The sequence below is a fragment of the Perna viridis genome, chromosome 7 (assembly GCF_037379345.1).
Source record: "Perna viridis isolate PV_CMFRI_1.1 ecotype Kerala chromosome 7, ASM3737934v1, whole genome shotgun sequence".
Lineage (NCBI taxonomy): Eukaryota > Metazoa > Mollusca > Bivalvia > Mytilida > Mytilidae > Perna > Perna viridis.
Window position 1 is genome coordinate 36,395,213 of NC_142451.1, and position 22,381 is coordinate 36,417,593.

The following is a 22,381-nucleotide window of genomic DNA, read 5'->3' on the forward strand; positions in this document are numbered from 1 at the left end:
TCTGCCATTATAAAAATGTTTGAGCATTTGCTGTAGTAACTTTAGGTTGGAATGGTGTAATCAGAGCGATATTTTATATTCTGAAACGAACAAGACGTTGCATGTAATGACGTCCAGTAAGCACCGTCACTGCTTTTATTCTAATTATTAGAAACACACTTTGTTGAAACCTAGTAATATTTTTTTCCAGAAGAACCTCTCTAAATTAACAACTATATCAACACGAGTAAAAATATTAGAAAAAAATGGAAATAAAATAATACAATGAAAAACACTAAAAGATTGTAAAAAGTGAATACCAAGAGACAAGGACAAAGGCAAGAAACATACAGAAATAACAACAAAAAGCAGTAGATAAGACTTTACTTTTTGTTAACGAACAATAAATGTAGTTTAATCAGAATCTTCCTACCTTTTACAAATAAAGATACTACTCCAAGATTAATTAACAGTATAAAAAATGTGCCATCCATGTTGTTTTATTAAAAATACTTTATCTTAGGACAAACTGATATAACATTAAAATGTGGCAGTATCTTAAGGCAGCCATTGTGATCTTTAGAGTGCATCAAAACTCATTAAAGACATGACTTGGAGCAAATTTTTAATATTTTGCGCAACGTAGAAATACAATACCAACCATTAACTGCGTTCATAAAAATGAACCTACAAAAACACTTGTTAGGATATGATCTTGCCTCACATGACTTAAATTTTGAACAGAAATAGCATCTGAATTACCCAAGCCTTTGCAGCAATGTCTTATGCAGATATGTTTGGCAATACATGTTATATCGGCAACAAAAAACCAAAACATATGGACAAAATCGAGACTTCAGACATCGCTAAAAGAGACGATCCCCAGACATAATGTTGACAACAGAATAAATTAAAATCAAATATAAGAAAATACGAGATAGCTATAACAAACTGAAGCAATGTAACAAATTGTGTATTTTGACGTCCTATGGATATTAAAAAAAAGGGATTAAATGATTGATAGTCTATTTTTTAAAATAACCATTTTATTTTAAAGGGAAAGACCATCTTTGAATTAAGTTAGGCTCTTATGATAAATCATACCCACGTAAACAAAAGTAAATAACCTTTAATGCAAAATACGCTTTTATAAAATGGTCATGGCTATGCAAAGTTCGAAATCCCTGAAATATATGTGGATAGCCATCTTGCAGAACTCTCCTATCTGAAGGAAGATCACAGCCAGATTTTATTGATTTTTACCGATAGCTTCCGATTGCCTCGTGACGTCACGAAGTCGGTTTGGTACTGATACAAGTACTGCAAATAATATGTAAACAAAGAATATTCCGTAAATATTTCTACGATCATGTTTATCTAATCACCAAAACACGATGACTTGTCAAGCTTACGATTGCACGTATGAAATGTTCTAAGTTTTTTTTCCCAGCAACACGAACATTCTTCGGAAATAGCCCTAAAATTTTCCTTACAAATACTAGTCATCTGGTTGCAAATCCCGTTGTTCGTCAATGATGTCTGATGTTGTGTCTCAATCTCTTCTTGGAATCTTCTATTTAATTTGGGTTGAAATTACATGGGAAAAGTCCCAAATTTGCGATTTCTTCGGACATCGTAATCAATTACCTATTTACTTTCACTTTACAAACCGACGTCGTGAGGTCACAGTTCAACCGGTCATGGTGGCGCCCATAGGCGCAGGAAATTCAAATTTCCTAATTACAAATCTCGATTTATTAATTAAGAAAAGGAAATTACTTTGTTTCAATTTAATTTTCATGAATATTTAACAGACTAGTTTCGATGTTTATGACTTGTATAATAACATGGTCTTCTTTAAAATTACATTTGAAAGCAGTTTTCGGCATGACACGGTTTATGTCCTTTTTGTATGACATGATGCAACATGGTTCTCAACCCCGCTTATGTAGAATTGGTATTGATAATAAATACATAACTTTTTGTAGGTTTAAACTGGTCTGGAGCTGGTATGTCAGGTAACTGCTAGTTGTCCTTTGAGCATTTGTGTGATGTAAAATTAATTTCTTTATTTCTGTTTTAACAAGGAACTCAGACCTCTTTGAACACATGTTTAGGTATGTTTTATTGCGTAATATGTTTCCAGAGTGGCCAAATTTTAAAGGGGAGAGTTGTGATCCCACCAAAGGACTTTAGGCCTACTGCATTTTTTTTGCGCCTGTCTTTCTGGCCTCTGTTTGTGTGCCTTTTCGTTTTCACTTTCAGTTTACTCTATGTTACTGAAGTATATAGAGGCATATTTCTCGCTGTACCTGTGTATAATATTGTTATGGGGCAAGCTGCAGCCTGCCCAGTGTTGTTAGGGTTTCCTCGTCGTTCATTGAAGACCCATGGGCGGCCTTGGGTATTTTTTGTACATATTAGAATAAGAATTTGGTTCTGTTCTGTTATTTATCTATATAGTATCTCGTTCTCTTCGGATAGGACATTATTAATTCAGATTATGAATTAATGTTCGAATATACTTTAAATCATGGAAATAAACAATACTAAAAATATGATGTAGATTTGTCTTGTTAGATTAACTGGATATCAGTATGTACGAAACCAAAGGGTTTATTATCAAACAACGATTAATGTAGATCTAGACATATGCACATGTAAACAGCATTTACTGAATAGAATAAATGATTTTCTACCAGAGAATGTCTTAGTTGATATATAAAATAGATGAGTAAGTGTTTAGGCCTTGGCCTTGAAAATCAATTTCACAAACTTTTATTCATGTCGATTTTTGTGACTTAATAATTTATAGAATATTTTGGAATCATTTATTTTCAGTACAGTTACGTAAAATGAATCGTGTCTATAATAACTCAAAATGTCAAAGTAAAAAATAGTGGTTCCTATAACTTTCATTGGGAAAAAAATACATAGCGTCACACACCGAGAATGTTGAAACATCTACTTTTATAATATATATCCATCAAAAGGGATATCCCAATTATCTGATTCTTCTAAAAATATTTCTTTCTGATTTCGTCAGAATGTGGTCCTAACGATATTTTTCTTGGACATTGATCATTGAGCAAAAATACTGAAGATTGAAAACAATAGATTCTTTGAGTAGCTGTTATTCCATATTTCCAGAATGTCGTCTACAAAATAAAATAAAAGCAATGAATGGCGATGGTCAAAATATATTGATGATAAAGACAATTTTACCAAAATACTAATGAAAATCAAACATCACACAAGAGTATTTGACCGCCATCATGAAGTAAGCCATGCCACATAGAAAAACCTGAGTATCCGTGGTTACCTACATGACGCTTAACTCGTGATCCTGGTACAAGTTATTTTCTTATAATATCATAGAGTAAGCTATACCACATAGAAAAAAGTGAGTATCCAAAGTTACTTTTAACCAAGTTGTGATCGTGGTACAAATTTTTTGTTTGTTTCTTAGAATCCTTGTATGTTTTAATATTACCTTCTTCGCCTTGTCAGAAACAATTCCCATAAACATTCATTAGTGTTTAATGTATTAGATATATACCCTTACCGATGTCTGATGAAAAGAAGAGCACCAACGATGACAGCAGCTAGAATAATGATGCCAACAACAACGCCTACAACTACTCCTGAAAATGAAAGGTAAATAGATATTTCATTTGATTCACTTTGACTTGTTTACTTCTATTAAGTTATTTTACTGTGAGATAAAAAATGTTATTACATGCATATTCGTTTCACCAGCCCATAAGGACATGTATATGTACTCATTTGACGTCCTAGTTTTTTTAATATAGTTTATATAAGCAAGCAGTTTCTATTACCTTCATTTTTCTTTGTGTTTTTGTATATATACATTCATTTCCTTACTATAATTTTATTTCTACTAGCTTTCTTGTTGTGTTTGTCTCCTGGTTTCAACCTAAAATGCTCTTATTTGATATTATTTTTATATATCAATGATAAACCAAAAACAATTACAACAACATAAAGTAAATATATTTTTATTCCACTAACCAAAACCGTCGTATTTTTTGTTTTTTTCTTTCAAAATAATAGATCTGTCAGGAATTATGGTTTTAATGTGGGTAAAAAAGAAATTTTTGCATGTTGACAATGAATATTTCTCTTCCTTTCTATAAAAAGTTTCTTTTATGTACTAAAAATTTATTAATCTAATACCTGTATTATTTGATGATGACAATTCTTCCGTTGAAGGTTCTAACGCATCCAATGAACATAAAATCGTATTTGATTGACCAACTGGAAAATTACACATTAAAATTAACATTGGAATTCACAGTAATAGAAAAAAGAATAAAAACCAAAACTCATAAACGCGCAAGGTAACAGGTATATAAGTCACTGTAATACGTAGGTATTACTGTGCAGTATCTAACATTTGGAACTAACTTAGGGACTGGTCAAAATTTAACGCCTCATAGGACCGTTGCAAAAGAATAAGAGATTTAATAAAAGTCACAACCCTATGATTATCTAACTGAATAAAAAAATATGTCCTATGCCAGCTTGGTAATAAACTCTAGAGCGCCTAATTCGCTCACCTAGTTTGGTAAGCTATATTCAATATCTTGTAAAAGCGGCAATGTTTTTTTCCATGAATAAAAATTCTAAACTGTCATTTTGTGCAGGATACCCTAAGAAACAATAATGCCAACTTTCACTGAATTCTGTACTGTAGTTTCTGAGGAGGATTTTGAAAAAAATGTACACAAAAGTGATGTCAATAGCTCACATGGCCTTCTAAACTTTATGCATTTCAATTTATCAAGAAATGTTTAAAAATAGAATTCTATAAATGAGATTTGAGATGTTCTATTAAACTATTTATTAAATTTGATGCATGCATTGTATATACATTATTATTGCAATTATGTATAATTGTTGTGTCTTCTACTCTTTGTGGTACATGCAGACTATTTTTGTTCATAATAGTTGTGCTTTATATGTTAATAAGTATTTTGAGTTAAAAAACACTTGTTTGGGAAAAAAACCTGTGTCCCGTGGAGTTTATCGGTGAAAACATTGGTCCCAGCAACAGAAATGATACAAAAAGATACCCATCCTACTATGATTTGCACCGGTCATATGTGGGCGATAAAGACGTTTTAGCCAACCCTCGTAGAGATTACAAGAATATGAAATTGAAAATTTACGTCACGTAGATATCCGATGTCCGAACGATGTCTGATGTCGACAATTTCGGAAAGCGTGTGGTAAGTAAAAAAGGATACAAGCGTCTGCATGGAGCTTCCGCATTTACCCATTCTGCATAAGATCGAACATGACTAAACAACGGCATAGAAAAGGAAATCACACTAAGCCAATCTGTGTACTTAGTTCATGACCCAAGTTCTTAGTAAAGTCTAGATTGTTTAGTTTTCGATTTTCTTGGTGTTTTGCTCGTTATCTGTCTCCGGTTTCATTCTTCTTTCAATTGTCGAATTACTGTACATGCTTTAGGTGTTTTCATAAGAAGGCTCATAAATATGCATTAAACATATCTTTTGAGCATAGAATGAATTTGTTTCATTATGAGCAACTCGGGGGAGGCGGGTTTCTAGAAAAGCAGAGGACGCTTACCCTACCGGTGCACCTGGTCCATGCACCCAGTTTTTTTGTGGAGTCCGAGTTGCTCATTTACTTTTGTTACTTTGTTTGTATGATTTTAGTTACTTTATGTTCTTTGTTGTGTATGTCTGTTTTCCATGTCTGGTCTTTGTCCCTGGATTATATTCTTTTGATTACCGTTATAACATTGGTTCTCTTGATTACTCATTCCGCTTCCTTAGTTAAGAGTTCCTTTACCAATAAAGGATGTTTTCGTCTATTACTATATTACAAATTATAATGGTAACTTTTTTCTGCATTAAAAAATGAACTACCTTTACAAATGAATGGTTTTCTGTCGTCACATAAAGCACGATGTTCTGTAACACCTGTTGTTGATCGGTCTTTAAACTTTCTATACCGACACACTTTCCCAGACTGTTGCACTAAATCAAAAATATTTATATATTTACCAATTTATAGGTATCGAAAATTAATGTTTGAGTGGTAGAGATACATCCACGCTTACAAGGGGAGAAGTGGAAAAAGAACTTTGACAAATAGATTGATATGAATTTTGATCCTTTTTTACCCCAAAGGGTAAAGGTCCGGTCACCGATTTTTATGATCAATTAAAAACTTGAGTGTGCTCGTGAATAAATCCATAAACTTTTATCATAGTTCACAATTTAAGCAGCTCAGTGGTTGAAGAGTTTGCGGTAATCCTTAGGTTGCTCATTTATTGCTTGTGCTTGATCAGTTGTCTTGGCTTTGTCTTTGCCAATATCCTAACTACCTTTGAATAACGCGGAAAATGAGGCATTCTCTTTTCTTATATTTCACCATTGCAAACATCGTCGTCCTAACAAACAAATGTTACTATAAGGTGTCATTTCTTGACATATAACCAAAACTAATGCTTATACCAACCTTTGTCAAAGATAACTGCTGAAGAATTTAATGCACAACGTTCGCCGGTATTTCCAGGGCACAAGGTCGTTGCACAGTCGTCGAAATCTTTTGTTAGATTTGAGACAGATATTGCAGAGTAGCACTGACATTTTGATGTCTGTAAAATAAATGTCACCGGGTATTTGGTCTATATAGTTATCTTATGTGTTGTGTGTGTCTGGTTTGTGGAGTCATGTTCATAGAGTTTGTTTAACCATTTCACTCATGCATATTATTCATATAATCATTCTAGGTCGTAAATCATATATATCTGGACAAGACTATAGTACTGGAGACCTTTTCATTCATGGACAGATATAAGGAACGGACTATATATGACAGTTATTTACTACGTTTACGCTTCGCGCGTTTAACTTATTGCATTATCACGTGTACGGCATGCTTGCACTAGTATATATACTATTTAAAGAAATATTACTACTAAATTATGTTTAGTCCAAATTCAGTGTCACAAATATGTAGTTTGGTTAATGCCGCTACTTTTTAGGTATCGTTAATATTTTTAAAGTATTTTCAAAAGCATTTATTTATTGTCAGTTAAAGATAAATTACTAGCTATGTAGAAATTATTATTCTAATTCATGATATTTTATAATAATTCGAGTAAAGTTTTATCAGTAACATTTTGGATAAATTTACGGATAATTTCACACTAAGTAAAGTTAGATAAAGATCTTACATTTTATAATAGAAAGTTTAGTAAAGTACATTTATACTTTTGAATCGAAGTTCCGAATATTTTGAGCATAGATGTCAGGTTTTGTTCCAGGGGAAAATATAGTATTTTCTACTTAGATATATGTGTTATTAATGAATTGTATTTAGTTACAATTGATGATTATTGTTTTTCAGAATTTAATAAAATATTAAAAGTTGGACGGCTCATTTTCTTACAGCAGTGGCCATATTTTTCAAGATTAGTTTGTGGGGTGAATTACACTGCGACATAAATTTGTCAACATAACCTGACAATGTGTTTTTGTTGTGTACTTTTTCAAGTTCATTGACAATCCACTTGATGGTAATTAATGAAAATCAGTGTTAAAACAATATTTAGAATAGTACAAACACGAAATTGAGAAAAGGAATCCTGAGACACAGTAAGAATGATTTACATCAAGCTTTCTGACTGGTTGATTTTCTTTGCCATTTGCACCAAAAACATCGATTGGTCCGCACAACGTGAATCAAAGAATCACAACTAAAATATCATTTATAATACGAATATGCATGTAATAACATTTTTTATCTGACAGTAAATATATTTAAAAAAAACTGAACGGGTCAATATACAAAATAACCTGTTTTGGGCCAGTTTACAAAAAGAAGCATTTTCGTTTTTCTATGCAGAAAAAAACACTAAACGTAATAATTGCGCAACCCGGACTGTACAGGAAGGCTCAAAGAATAATCAGGCGAATTGGTAGGAATGTATTCGGTTTCTGTAAAGCCATTTTACGTCACTTCCGTTTTTGAAGTGTAGCAATACTATCGTAGGAAATATACTGATGCTTGGATTTGCCTTTCGAGGACTTCACTGTTGATACCGTCCTGTATCTTACCCAAATCCCTACGGCTGTATAGTCTTTATTTGAACAAAAGTCAGCACAAACTGCCAGATGATTCTCTTCGGTTTCAAATATTTTCTCTTTGTCTGGATCACCATGGTAACAATCTACTAAATGTAAAAACAGGTATAAAGATTTAAAGTACTCTACAAATTAATGTCACAAAAGATATTAAGAAAATTCTTTAATGCATGCATGAAATTAATTTGGTGAAACATTCCCTTGTATGAAATACATTAAAAAAAAAACACTCATTGGTAAAAAGGCTAGTAAATGCTAATAATTTACATAAATTCATTATTTCCAAAATCAATGTCGCACTGTAAATCAAAATGAATATTATATTGACAGTGTTTTTTCTGAAGTCTCTAATTAACTGTAATGTAAAGATAAAAATGAAAAATGTGTGAGGGGATTTGTATCAGTATTAAATTCGACTGAGTTAGTCAATTCCACGATGAACTTGACTCATAAATAATAGATAATGATCAATAACATCAATGTTTAATGCAAACAATGCCAGAGGCTGGACTGTAATTTTGTATTTAAAAGTATTTATCGCGATTACATCTGACTTTGGAGTCCTATGAAATATCAGCATATGGTTAAACATTTATAATCCAACATTAAATTTCCAATTTATGGTTAAAAAGTGGAGAAATGTTTCTAGTAAAACTAAAATAAATTGTCATAAGCATTTATTACTGCAGCTTAAAGCCTTGTTAATTGATAAATATTTTTTAACCAATATAAAAGTCTATAGTATTCAGTATATTTTTTTTTATACTTTTCTACTTTAAATTTCTTTGAAGACATATTATTTCGTAGCTTGATACTATAAAAGGACAATACTACAAACGTGGGGTGGTTATGTTTTCTTATTCATAACATATACGAACTCAGATTAAAACTGCATTTGTTGCCCATCCTTCCCTTTAGACGAACATCACACAACAAACATAAAAAGTCAGAGTAGTACAACAATGAGGTCATGAATCTACTTGTCCTAGTGTACCATAGACTGCCTTATACAAACCAAACTAGCCCACCAGAGCGCCACCTACATACTCTACAGGAACAAGATGTTAATATATTAACAGTGTACCTCTCCTATTGTACCATGGCGCTGCTGTCCATGCATACATAGCATTACACGTTTCAGCAGCGCTCAGAAGTAGCTCCCCATAGGTCAGCAAGTACCCTCCCATATTTCGACAGTGTAAAGAACTATTTTGGTAAGTCTCATTCTGAAGTCCTGAATAGTAAACTGCACTTGTTGTCACTGAAAACAAATAAAGAAATTGTTAAAGACATTTTTATGTCTTAGTCACATTTTGAGGTCAAAGTTCAGTTGCGTGTCCGCCGTTTTTTGTTCTATTCGGTTTTCAAACACTGCTTTAAAATATATTTGTGATCAAAATAACTTCTAAGTCGCCAGTTTTACCCTCTGCTACCACTGTAGTTAAACACTGCAGTATGCAACATGTAGTAAAAGTTAATTGTCATGGAAATGTTTTAGTAGAGCAATTTTACGAAAGTTTATGTGTTGTTCATTGTGATATATATTGACATTAGTTTTAGTTTTCCGATACTTTCATTCACCAATAGCTATACTGGTTGATAATTGTTTAACGTTTATCAGATCTTTCATGTCAATTGAACAGACCCTACCGTATACAAGTCCGACACGTGTTATTGTGCTAGCTAACCCGTTGGTAGGCATGCCAGTCCACTTGGGTTATTCTAATTCGAGCCACCCAGTCATCACTCTGTCCAGTAGATACCGCGTGTCGGAAAACCGGTGACTACCATTGGTGTGGGTAGAACCCACGACCTTCCGCACTCGAGGCAAGCACGTTACCCTGTGGCCATCGAGGCGGTTCATTAATAGATTGTCAGTAAATGAATGAATATATGTGAATCTTTCAACATAAACATACATCTCAATGTACTGCAAAACAACTAATTAGTATTGCCTCTTTATATTCTTCTCATATGAAGTAGCATGTTCACATAAAATTTCGTTGTTGTTATTACATGTATTCTACGAAACAGTAAACATGCACACCAGATGCATGTACATGGCTTGCCTGTAGGTACAAAAAGACTAATTAAAACTTACGTTCTATTTCAGTTGCAATGAAAATCACAGTTAGAATTAAAATATAAGTTTTGTCCATAACTATTTCACGATCCCAATTCTTAGTTTGTATGATATGAATACGATTTCCAATATTACTCGTACACTAAAAGTTACATTTAGAAAGCTTCATTTCAAAATAGATACAAAATTTCACGATTCATTAATTAAAATAATACAACTAGTATCTGTACCCAACAAGAGCAAATGTTAGAGATTAGCTTCAGGGCACATAACTAACAAATATAAGATACTCATCTGACATTCACAACTTATATCAGATTTCAAAAGTTGTTGGAATGTGACTTTATTGATCAAATGCGAGCTTAAAATATGTGCGGAGAAAATAATTGTTACTAATACTTACATTTTAGATGCACTCTTAATGAATATCAATCTATTCTACGTTTTAAACATTTGAAGCACATTTACTTCAAAGAACGTTTGTAAGCAATATTACAATGTGTATTTCACAAGTTTCTCGTTGTTTGTATGTGTGTTACAAACTTTTACTGTTTTCATTATAATGTAGGAAATCTTTCTAAACCAGTTTATGTATTCTCTTTTGCTATTTAGTCCAGTGGATTTGGGTTTTTTTGTTGTTCACGGTTGTTGTTTTATAGCAATGTGAACTGTGTACAAGTAAATGGTCATAATTTTCTCTTAAACGCTCCTTTTACAGAAAATGAAATTCGGAATGCAATTAAAAGGCTAAAGAATGAAAAATCCCGTGGCTTTGACTTGGTTTTAAATGATTTTTTAAAGTATTTTGCAACTTAGTTGTTGCCTTTCTTTACACAAATAAATTAACCTTGTATTTGACAAGAGTTTATAGGATGTGGGACCTCCGTTTGGTTTCAATGCCTATGAGAGGAGAAAAATACTTCCAGCAGCGATGATCATTATACCTAATAACTGAAAAATTAATTCATTGTTTAATTCGGACAATCAATTGTGAAATCGTATTATCAATATTTGTATTGCATTACCTCCCTTTATTGCTATTTCTGTTTTCCATGTTACTGTACTTTAGTAATTATTTATATCACAACCACTAGAGGCTTTTGTGCGTGGGGCTTGAATAAATAAAGAATCTGAATCAGAATTAGAAAATTAATTATATTTGTAAGTGGTGAACTGCCATACGTTCAAATTGACGGATTTAAAATAGACCTACAGTTTCAGAATAAAGCAGCAAAATTTGTGAAAAAAAATCAAAATAATACTAATAATATCGATACAACAAACTCGTACCGCTGTAAAATATATACCATCAGCGACCACTCCGCCAGCCAGGCTATATAACATTATAGCTTTCGCTGACCGGGTCATTCTTCCTTGTAGGATAAACTTAATCTAGTATATAGGGTTGTAAATGTTCGCATATAAATCGTGTATTAAGTATAATATTGATTTGTTGTGAAATGTATCGTTAATTTGTTTCTCTATCCTACTTAACATACAAATAAGCTGTCACGTACTATCATACATCATGTAGTATTCTTTTTACGAATCAACGACAATTCATTGCATCTCTATTACAGATTACATTCAAAGTTCCCCGTGTAATAAATTTCGATAATTCACATGTGAAATAAGTTATGTTATTTCATGCTATCGATCTTTCTCCCACAAAAACGTCTTAACACACGTTATTAGGCTTTTGAAACATGGTTACATGTATGTTGCTACAATATTAAATTCATCACTACAAACGTTTCATGGTTGTCATCACGAACTTGTTGGTCGTTATGGTGTATCAATCTGCACCTAAAGAACCGATTTGTTTCACCGTGATATAGCTTTTCTTTCCTCTTTTGTCTACTCTGGACATGACATGGTATGAGCAATTCGGTTGGTGTTTCTAAAAAAACGTAAAGGACACTTATCCCACAGGTTCACCTGGCCCATGCCCCCAGTTTTTAGTGGAGTCCGTGTTGCTCTTTTTACTTTTGTTTCTTTGTACGTGTTATTTTGGTTTAGTCTATAAATTACTCCTTTACGACTTGATGCTTTGGAAAATCAGTCTGAAAAGACTTCAAATCAAATTGAAAATAACAAAAAAGTAATGAGAGAGTTATACAGGATAATCATTTTTTATCGTTCGTAATTTCGAGTCGAAAACGCTTTGATATTTAATTCAAGCACGGAACAAGTTCCATGTACTCGTTATATCTTGGCGTTCTTCGACGCACGTGATCATATTTTGTTTTTTTTCTAATGTACATTATTTGCATGAATGACGTTATATCATTATTCATTCTACTGCATATGTAACTAAAATGCTTCGCCCAGCGCAGCTTAATACGACCGCAGAGGTCGAACCCTTAAAACAGCTATGCATTTGGAGCACGATTGAATATTTGACACAAAATAAGAATGACTACAATCAAATTGCCACCGTATTCAATAAGAACATGTCACAACCGCAAAAGTTAATTCAAGCTTTCCACATTGTGGTATACACGTAATTTCATTCACTTATAGGTTACAGACCACCAATTCAACCAAAGAGCATTTGGAACGTACGCAAAAATAGTCATACGCAGAAATTACCCCTGTTCCTCATAGTGCTGTGAAAAAAAATTCTCATCTTATTTAAAAAATTTAAACAGTTTCTGAAAGGAAAAACATTTCTGTACATTTTATAGGTGCATTTTGCTTCTTGTGATGTGAAGCCTAATCTCCATAATGATTTTTTAAATATACCCCTGTCTTGTGAAAACACTGGGATTTCCCATGCTATTTATAGACCCTTCACTTCCGGTGACCAGTACTGCACTGCAAGTCTGCTAACCCCACATGCCATTCTGAGGATTGTGAGCTGACATATGTAGAATCATGCTGATATATAGTCCTCTGCAGATTAAAGTTAAGGTAAAGTCCAGAGAAGCCATTGAATATTGTGAAATTAGCATAGAAGCCTATGGAAAGTGGAATTAGTGGTTTTTAGCCTTAAGATGAAGCCATGGCAAAATGAAAAGTTTCTTGAAATAGCTTTAAACTACTTGAAGATCTTGTTAACTTTGCCATGAGAGGAATACACTACAAAAATCCTTCAAAATATGCATTTTTTTAAGTTATAGGTCCAAATTATGGAAAATTGGTCTTTTTGGCTGATTTTTATGTCCTACCTTTTAAAAAGTGTAGAAAATTTAGTAAAAATATCAAATATTAAACTTTGAGGGCTATATTTACCTAAATATGGTGGTAATCAGCACTTGAAATCAAGTTTTGTGTAGATTTGAGCAAAAATTAGGTTAGAAGTGAGGAAAAACTCACTTTCATTACTGCAGTTAAGGCCATATCAGCATTCCCCTATGGCAACATGGAAAATCCATTATTGAGTACTTTTTTTGCTTTAGGTGCCCTTTACTGGTCATGTTTTAATGTGAAAACACTGTATTTACAAATTTAAAGCCAAATATATCACCTTTTGTGAAAATTTAAAGATTTAGGATTTTTGACATGTGATCAAGAAAAAGGGGGAGGCATGTCAGAAATAAATTTTAAAAAATAGACCAATTTCTCAGAAAATGATTACTTTTAAAACTATTTCTTCATTAATATTGTTAAAAAACAAGTTGTCATTGATATTTTTTATTTGAAAAGTCAGAAAAAGTTTTTTGCAAATATTTAATGCATTTAAGTATGGAAGAATATTGTCACTTTTTTGCTCGTACAACTTGGTTACCCTATATTTAAAAATCAAATATTTAAAAAAGTGCTTGTCACATTTCACTGAAACTTTTCAAATGCATTCAGTATGTGTGTAGGAAGATACCTGTATAGTTATTTATTTTTTCTAAGACAAAAAGTGACTCTTTAGGTTACAGACCACCAATTCAACCAATGAGCATTTGGAACGTACGCAAAAATAGTCATACGCAGAAATTACCCCTGTTCCTCATAGTGCTGTGAAAAAAAGTTCTCATCTTATTTAAAAATTTAAACAGTTTCTGAAAGGAAAAACTTTTCTGTACATTTTATAGGTGCATTTTGCTTCTTGTGATGTGAAGCCTAATCTGTGAAGCCTAATCTCCATAATGATTTTTAAATATACCCCTGTCTTGTGAAAACACTGGGATTTCCCATGCTATTTATAGACCGTTCACTTCCGGTGACCAGTACTGCACTGCAAGTCTGCTAACCCCACATGCCATTCTGAGGATTGTGAGCTGACATATTTAGAATCATGCTGATATATAGTCCTCTGCAGGTTAAAGTTAAGGTAAAGTCCAGAGAAGCCATTGAATATTGTGAAATTAGCATAGAAGCCTATGGAAAGTGGAATTAGTGGTTTTTAGCCTTATACTCGGGTTAATGCGTTGAAACCAGAAAACATTAGTTTTTGACCCCTCATGGTCCCTAATTCCTTCATGGATATGGTAACCATCAAAATAACCGTTGGTGTTATGAAATTTTGTGTGACAAATTTACAGTGATCGATACACATATACTTAAGTTATAAACTTGTTTTATAGAATTATTGCTTCTAAGTCTCTTTTGACCCGCTTTTTCATGGACTGTAAGGAATATAAGCCTAATCATCAACACCAACCTTCTTGATGTAGTTTGGAACATTGTTGTTAAATTTTATCAAGATCCGTCAACTACTAATCAAGTGATTGAACGAAAACCATGTGTCAATCAGATTGCTTGAAATTGGATATTTGAGGAAAAACTCAAGGGTTTGAGAAAATCTTAACTTGAAATTTTTTTATGAAACCGGGCCCTGGTACTCAAAATTGTCAGTGCTTAATCTATAATCTAGAGAGAAAATTGTTATATGATAGATAAATCAAAAGATTTATTTGCCAGATTTACATGATTTAGTAAATTAGTAAACTTATTACAGTCACACTTGTTGCATCAATGTTTATGTGGTCGAACCGTTCCCTTACGGGGCTTTTTAAGCCCATTAGGGTTTTTGTAAAAAGCTATGATGAAAATAGCAAACTTTCACTATATGAAAATATTAAATTAAGCCTTGATAAAGAATTTTATTTAAACTTTCATGACTTCTACATAAGATTTTTTTTTTTACAAAATTACGATTAAACGATCACAACCTTGAAATAGAAAGGGAGAGATAATTATTTTAAAATTCCTAGGGAAAACCGACTATGTAAGCATTGCGATGTTATTAAAACTGAAGAACACTTCCTTATACACTGTAATTTAAATGAAAACTTAAGACATAAACTTCTGAAAGATTTAAATTGGAAATTTGAAGACATGGCTGTATCTAAACTACTTAATCCCTCCTGTAAGGAACATGTAAAATTTATCGGGTCCTTTTTGAAACAGTCATTAGAACTGAAGGCAGAAGAAGCATAATATTCTTAATAATATTTCATGTTCTACTTTAAATAGTCTCATAATTGCATTTGTCATTATTGTATGATTTGTGATTAATTTTGTTGTTGGCTTTTGTTTGTTACAAACATTACTATGTTTACACGACAATAAAATATTTGAATGTGTTTTTATTTCATTTTTTTCGAATAGTCAAATTTCTAAGTTTAAAGCTGGAACTATAAAATTAATGTTTGAATCTTCAACTTAATATAGTTTGTTTTGTTGACTTTTAAGTTGGAACTTCCATTTTTTTAAGTCAACAAAACAAACTATAACAAATCCAACATCAAACTTGATTATTCCAACTTTAGACTCGGAAATTCCAACATTAAAGTCGACAAAAGAAAAAAACAGTGACCCTTATGGGCTTTCGCATTTCCTCTTGCAGAAGAAAACATTTTTATTTCTCCGATAACCTACCACTCCAGGTGAGCAAGTGTTATCAACGTGCTGTGAGTTTTGTAAAAAATGTATTCAAAAAATTTTCCATATATTTATAAAGAGCTCATGATAGAATTGAAACAAATTTCAAGGACGTTTTTATATTCCCTTGACTGTAAATGAGAACATTTTCCATGCATATCTTCTCCAAAACAATTTCGCATTATTTTTCAATCCAAATTTAATCAAATACAACGTATTTTTTTCTTTTTCCTTAATTTCAGTATTTAAAGTCGAATAGGCAAGTCGGTCAAGCAGAACAGTTAACATTTAGTAGGTGAATGTAAACCTGATAAATTAATAAAAGCCTGAAGATGAACTCTGAATGACTTTAATCAGGGAAATTGAGTGGAACATTTATAAATGCCTACAGCACGGGGAGCCAAAAGCAGCAATCAGTGATTACTGCACGGAGAGGCAAGGGAATCAATCAATGATCACAGTAAAGAGAGCTAAGAGTATCAATCAATGAGTATAGTACGAACAGTTAAGAGTATCAATCAACGAGTACAGAAAGGAGAGTCAAGACATTCAATCGGTGAATTCAGTTTAAAGATATATAGTCAAGAGCATCCGTCAATGATTACAGTGCGGAGAGCTGAGAGTACCAATTACTGACTACAGTAAGGAGAGTCAAGAGCAGGAAGTCAAGTGTTCCGATTAATGACTACAATAGGGTTTAACTTAGTCAATGACATCAGCACAGGGAGTCGAGTGTCAATTAATGTTTCAGTACGTCGAGTTCATAGTACGAGTCAACGACTTCAGGACGGGCAGTGTCAATCAATGAATATAGTAAGGGAGTCGACCCCCCAGAGTGTATCAACCACTAAAGGATATAGGTTCTTTCTTTGATTTTGAGAACACCTATAATGCTCACTACGTCTCTACGAAAATTTCCCGCGTTTTTACTAAAGAAATCAAACATTTAAGTTTCAACGTCTCTAATTGTCAAATATTCTATGCCACTGATTTTGGCTTGCTTTCAGCATCCAAGCGAATGCAATGCTTTACTAAATTAACTCCCAACCAATCAGTGATTTTCTCATTTTCACCATAAAACCCTGGCGTAGATATATGTATGGACTTGGTTCAGAATTGAAAAACTCACAAATTTTAGTGAGCTTAAACTTGAAGATTTTAGGTCGATTGATAATATACATTCATATTCTTTTCGATTTCTCATACATATATTTTGATATGTCATTCATTTCTGCTGATTGTTATTAAGTCCATCATACAAACTTATTCAAAAGAGTGGTACATGCTTTAACGATAGATACTTACAACTTCTAGACGTTAACTCAAACCTCTAGGATACTCACGACCAGTTATATGACTAATTAACACATTAACTCAAGCTGGATCATATAGGTTTGTATGTCTTTCATTATGTAGGTTGTCGTTTATTCAATTCAGCTTTTATTGTTCATTTACGCAGGGTAAGTACAATGTACATAACAAAGGATTATCAGGAGTGGTCTTCTGACTTCAAAAAAATGTGCACCAGAACGTGCTTCGTTAATAATTTATGTATTCTACCATGGTAAACCCAGTAGATCTAAATCATTCTCGATACTAACAAACATAAGGAGCACTTCTGACTACTCATTCTCATCATCAGTAAAGATGCTTGAATCACGGGTCGATAACAAACCCGTGTGTGAGCTGTTCTAAGGCAGTTGCCAGGACTCATAGACAAGTCATGTGTGAGGCATCCTACTTTTGGTGGGCCATAAAATATGCAAGCATAACACCTTCAGAATATCACGTAAATGTATGTGAAAATTGAAAGATTCGTGGATTTGTAAGCATTGTGATAATTTTCATTTCACTAACTCCTTTTTAGTTCTAAAAATAGATCTATCTCCATCTAGAAATTCAATTTACACAATCATTAAAATGAAAAATCAATTTTGAGGATTGGTTTAAGGACAAGAAGATCACTCGGGCAAATTTGATATAGATTTGAATATAAATACTTTATAAAACAAAATTTATTGAGTAAAATCTGTTTTTAGACAAAATTGTTGGTTTTCTAATTGAATAACTTTATTTGCATAAGCAACATTAGTGCTATAGCTTATGACATAATCTACAAAATAACATAGGACAGACAACAAACAGTGAATACATTTGCACTTTCTAAAATACGGAAGAAAAAAATTTGTAGTCGCATACCAACATAATTAAATGTATAATATACTAATCCTTCAGGTAGAACTGTATTACTTATTTCCCATAGGCGACAATAGTAAAACTTTGAAAAATCCGCCCTTTTAAACAATGACGAAGCTCACAATATCCGGAAGTAGTAGGGTACACGAAAGCCAACCTACAAAAAATGAGAAATAGTACCGTTCTACCTTCAGCAACGACATCTACGTTTTCAGGCAGCTTCGAAGAACATACCTTTTTAGTCAATCCCTGGAACTGAGCTCGCAATAATGTTTGAAGTTTTTGTATGTAATTATAGGAAGAAGCCAAATTTGATTTATCTACAGAAACATCTTGTTTGAAATACCCGGATATGAAATTAACTGCACATTCACACGGAGTTATCCCAGGCAGATGTCGACCTGAAAAAGAGTGCAAACCCTTGAAATCGTTACATACGAGGTAATCTTGAATAAAACTAAATGTCTGTATCTATAGATCTTCATATTTGAATGTTCAGAAAACATTAGCACAAATCGCGACAAATGAATAATAAACTATTGTGTAATTATCTGATAATTGGTGATATTAATTATGATCTTCTATGTACCAACAAGGTAAAGGTATTTTTGGATTTAATTGAATTATTTAACTAAAGAACCATCATGTCACGGTGTGTTCTCTGAACGTCAACTTTCTTAAAATCACATATTGTAACATTGTTGTTTTAGTTATTATCTTAGGGTCCTTTAAAGGGGGAATTAGAAAATCTAGAAACAAATAAATATTTGACATTGAATATTTCATAAAATGTTAATATGCTTAAGAATATTAGAATTTTTATAATCTAATTTTCATTTAACATATTGTGGTATAAAAAGATCTAAATAATTATATACTGAATCACCAATTCTAAATTAAAAGATTGAACATTTTTTAAATATTTAAAAGATGTTACTGAAATATATTTGAATTATATAAATTATAATTTTTGGAATTTTAGTTAATAATAATTTATGCTACAAAAGGATCTGTATAACAAAATTATACACTGAATAATAAATTATGAAATAAAAGATATGCAGACATTAAATTTGACCCTTTGATTTGATTTCCTCCTTCCAAGCTTATGTGAACACATTTCACATTTTTCATTTGTGTGATCTCTCCAAGCCATCTATTAGCATAAATAGGTGTCAGCACATGAACTAAATTGACTCTTTGTTTTCACCACCTAAGCTTATGTGAACATGATCTCTCCAAGCCATCTGTTAGTATAAATATTGTGTCAGCACATGAGTTGAGCATAACATAGTTCAACTCAACATGGCAAATGCTCAGCTAGATGTCAAGTTCATAACGACCAGAAAAGGAGGACAGAACTTAGCCTACAATGGTTATATCTACAGACACATCCGCAAGAGTGGTGACAGAATATACTGGAGATGCACTATACCCAACTGTCCAGGTTCTCTATCAACATTGAACAACATACCAGTAGGTTTCGGTAAACAGATACTCAACCACATCAACCAACGCTGCATGGAAGACGTGAGACCAAGGACCACGCACAACCAACAACCTAGAAGCCTGGCATGGTAAATTTAGGAAAAAGATTCAACACGCACACCCGGATATTTTCACCATCATCAAGACATTCCAGGATATCCAGAACGCAACCGACATAAACCGACTACAGAGAGAAGCAGGGGGGAACAGCCAGACCACGTCCAAAGAAGTACTTGAACATCGACCGCCGCATTGCCATCCTCAAGGAAAGACTACAGAACAGAACCATCACGCTCATGGCATACGCCGACTCAGCATCAGAACTTCTACACCTAGGTTAATTGTGTACTGACTTTTTGTGCAACTTGCTGATCTGTTATGTTTTTGTATATGTATATGTTCCATAATGATGATGATTATGTCTATCATATTTTAATATTAGTTTCAGTGCTAAACGTATTATGTTTGTTATGTATAATACAAAGTTACATTGATATATAATAAAATATCTATATACTATCTTGTTCTCATTTATAAAGTAATTGTCTGAAGAAAACTTTAAAAAAAACAAGAGTTTTAAGTGACAAATGAAACAAAAACACACAAAATAAATCATTCACAGGCTTTAAAAAAGTTCATAAAACTGTACTTCATCTTTAGATAAAAATTAAATATAAACTTATGATTGATTTTTGTTTTTTTTTTTTTTTTTTTTTTTTTTTTTGCAAATCAGTTACAATTACACAATATCCTTAATACAATTATCAACATAAACAATAAAGAAAATTATACTTGGATATTAATTTATCTGAGTTTCTCATTAGTGTAAATTCCCTTTTCGGTGCCCCATAATTAAGTTCAGTGAAGAGGAACATATATATTAATTAATTAAAAGTTGACATTCAGAGAATCAGCCCATGTCACATGATAGTTAGTTGGTATGTTTATGTATGAGGTTACTTAATCGGTGACTTTTAAAATATAAGTACAACTAGAAACAATTAAAAATTCAAAATGTTCGAATAATAAAAATCCCCAAAACATGGGAACAGTAAAGAACAAGATCAAACTGAAGCATGATAAGTAAAAACAAGTACTTAATTTAAAAAAGATAGCCGACGCAGTAAAATTTGTTCTTTTTACTTATAATTTTCTACATTTCATTCAGGAAATAACACATGGCACACAATTTGACTTTCCGATACAGTTTTTTGAACGCCACTAAGTTATCAGAATTTGGCAAATCGAGAAACAGAATTTAGGTCAGGTGACTTGTATTTCCATGGTAGACCGTCTTCACGGTCAAAGGGTAAAAAACGAAACTATACCGACTGCCTCGGAAAAACAACAAGTAGTATCTTCAAAATCAAAGACTGACGTCTTCGAAGTCGCTAATCGTCAAATATTCAAAGCCACTGACTTTGGCTTTCTTTCAACACCCAGGGGAATTCAATGCTCTACTTAACTTATAAATACCAATCAATCAGTGATTTTCTCATTCTCATCATAAACCCAGGTTTATATGTATGTATGGACATGGTAAATCACAAATTTTAGTGAGCTGAAACTTGAAGATGATAATATACATTCATATTCTATTATTTGTACATTACTAGCAAAATAAGTGTATTCCTTTTTGAAAATATACTTGACAATTTAGAATGTTTTAAAAGCTTATGTCTGGTTTTAAATGCTCATAAGAGATTGTGTTGTAATGTTTCATATGTACCAACTTTACTTTTTGAACTTTAACTTTGTTGGGTAAGGCAACAGTTCGTCAATCAGCTAAGATCGGCAACCTTCAAGAGAAGTTGCGATATGCTCTATAAAGCGAGACTTCGTAATCGAGATGACCCAATGTTTCTCATACAAAACAACTCGTAGATTAGGCGTTTCTCAGCTGTACCCCACTTTCATACAAGTAAGAAAACACACGTAGAACACATGTACATGTATGGTATTTAAGAGGTACATTTTGATCTCGTATGAAGCTAGAATTAACGGTTCTACGGCACCGATCTGCAGCCTAAGGTTGTGTAGTAATATATAATTATGCAAATCATATACAGATGTAAAGTACTGAATTTACGAGTGTAAGAAGTCGCTAACAATATTACCGACTTATAAAAAGGTAGCCGACGCATTTACTCTCTTTGTTAAATACCAAATCCAATTTAGACTTTAATTGGTATATTGTGTGATCATTGTGGTATTCGTATTTCTACAAATTCATTGGTTAAAAAAACCTTTTCCAAATAATTCAATATAAAAAAGGTTATTAAGTATGTAAAAGCTTTTGACTGATGCCCCCAAAGGAGCCTTGAATTTCATGGTGACCATCACTTTTGTCCAATGAAATCAGAGGTTGTAAGCTTTTTCAGTTACGTTGCCATGGTTAAACATTATGGGTTTCACGTGGTGTCAAAGCGAATTAAATCAATACCAACTGCGTCGGAACAAGCTATATTTTTCATTCAGACTTAAAAACTATTTTTCAAGAAAACGAAGATGTTGTATATATAAAAATGAAGCTGATGCATAGGTTTTAAAGTAGCTGTCTTAGTAACAATCTTGCAAAATCTGAAAAATGTGATACACCCCATAAAAGGCTACATATTTTTATTTTTGTGACTAGGTTGCTTTATGGGTCTATACTATGAAATATGTA

At 32.6% G+C, this 22,381-nt stretch overlaps 1 protein-coding gene across 1 annotated transcript; it reads right to left on the minus strand.

Annotated features, from left to right (window-relative positions):
- Positions 1-2,718: 2,718 nt before the first annotated feature.
- Positions 2,719-10,411, minus strand: LOC148612501 (uncharacterized). The gene is made up of 8 exons (XM_088594008.1): positions 10,228-10,411; positions 9,211-9,387; positions 8,100-8,215; positions 6,496-6,634; positions 5,901-6,011; positions 4,177-4,257; positions 3,545-3,623; positions 2,719-3,137 (listed from the first exon to the last, which is right to left on the minus strand). The coding sequence occupies exons 1-8, from the start codon at positions 10,283-10,285 to the stop codon at positions 3,113-3,115; spliced, it is 786 nt and encodes a 261-aa protein (XP_088450134.1). The 5' UTR covers positions 10,286-10,411; the 3' UTR covers positions 2,719-3,112.
- Between the last annotated feature and the right edge of the window lie 11,970 nt (positions 10,412-22,381).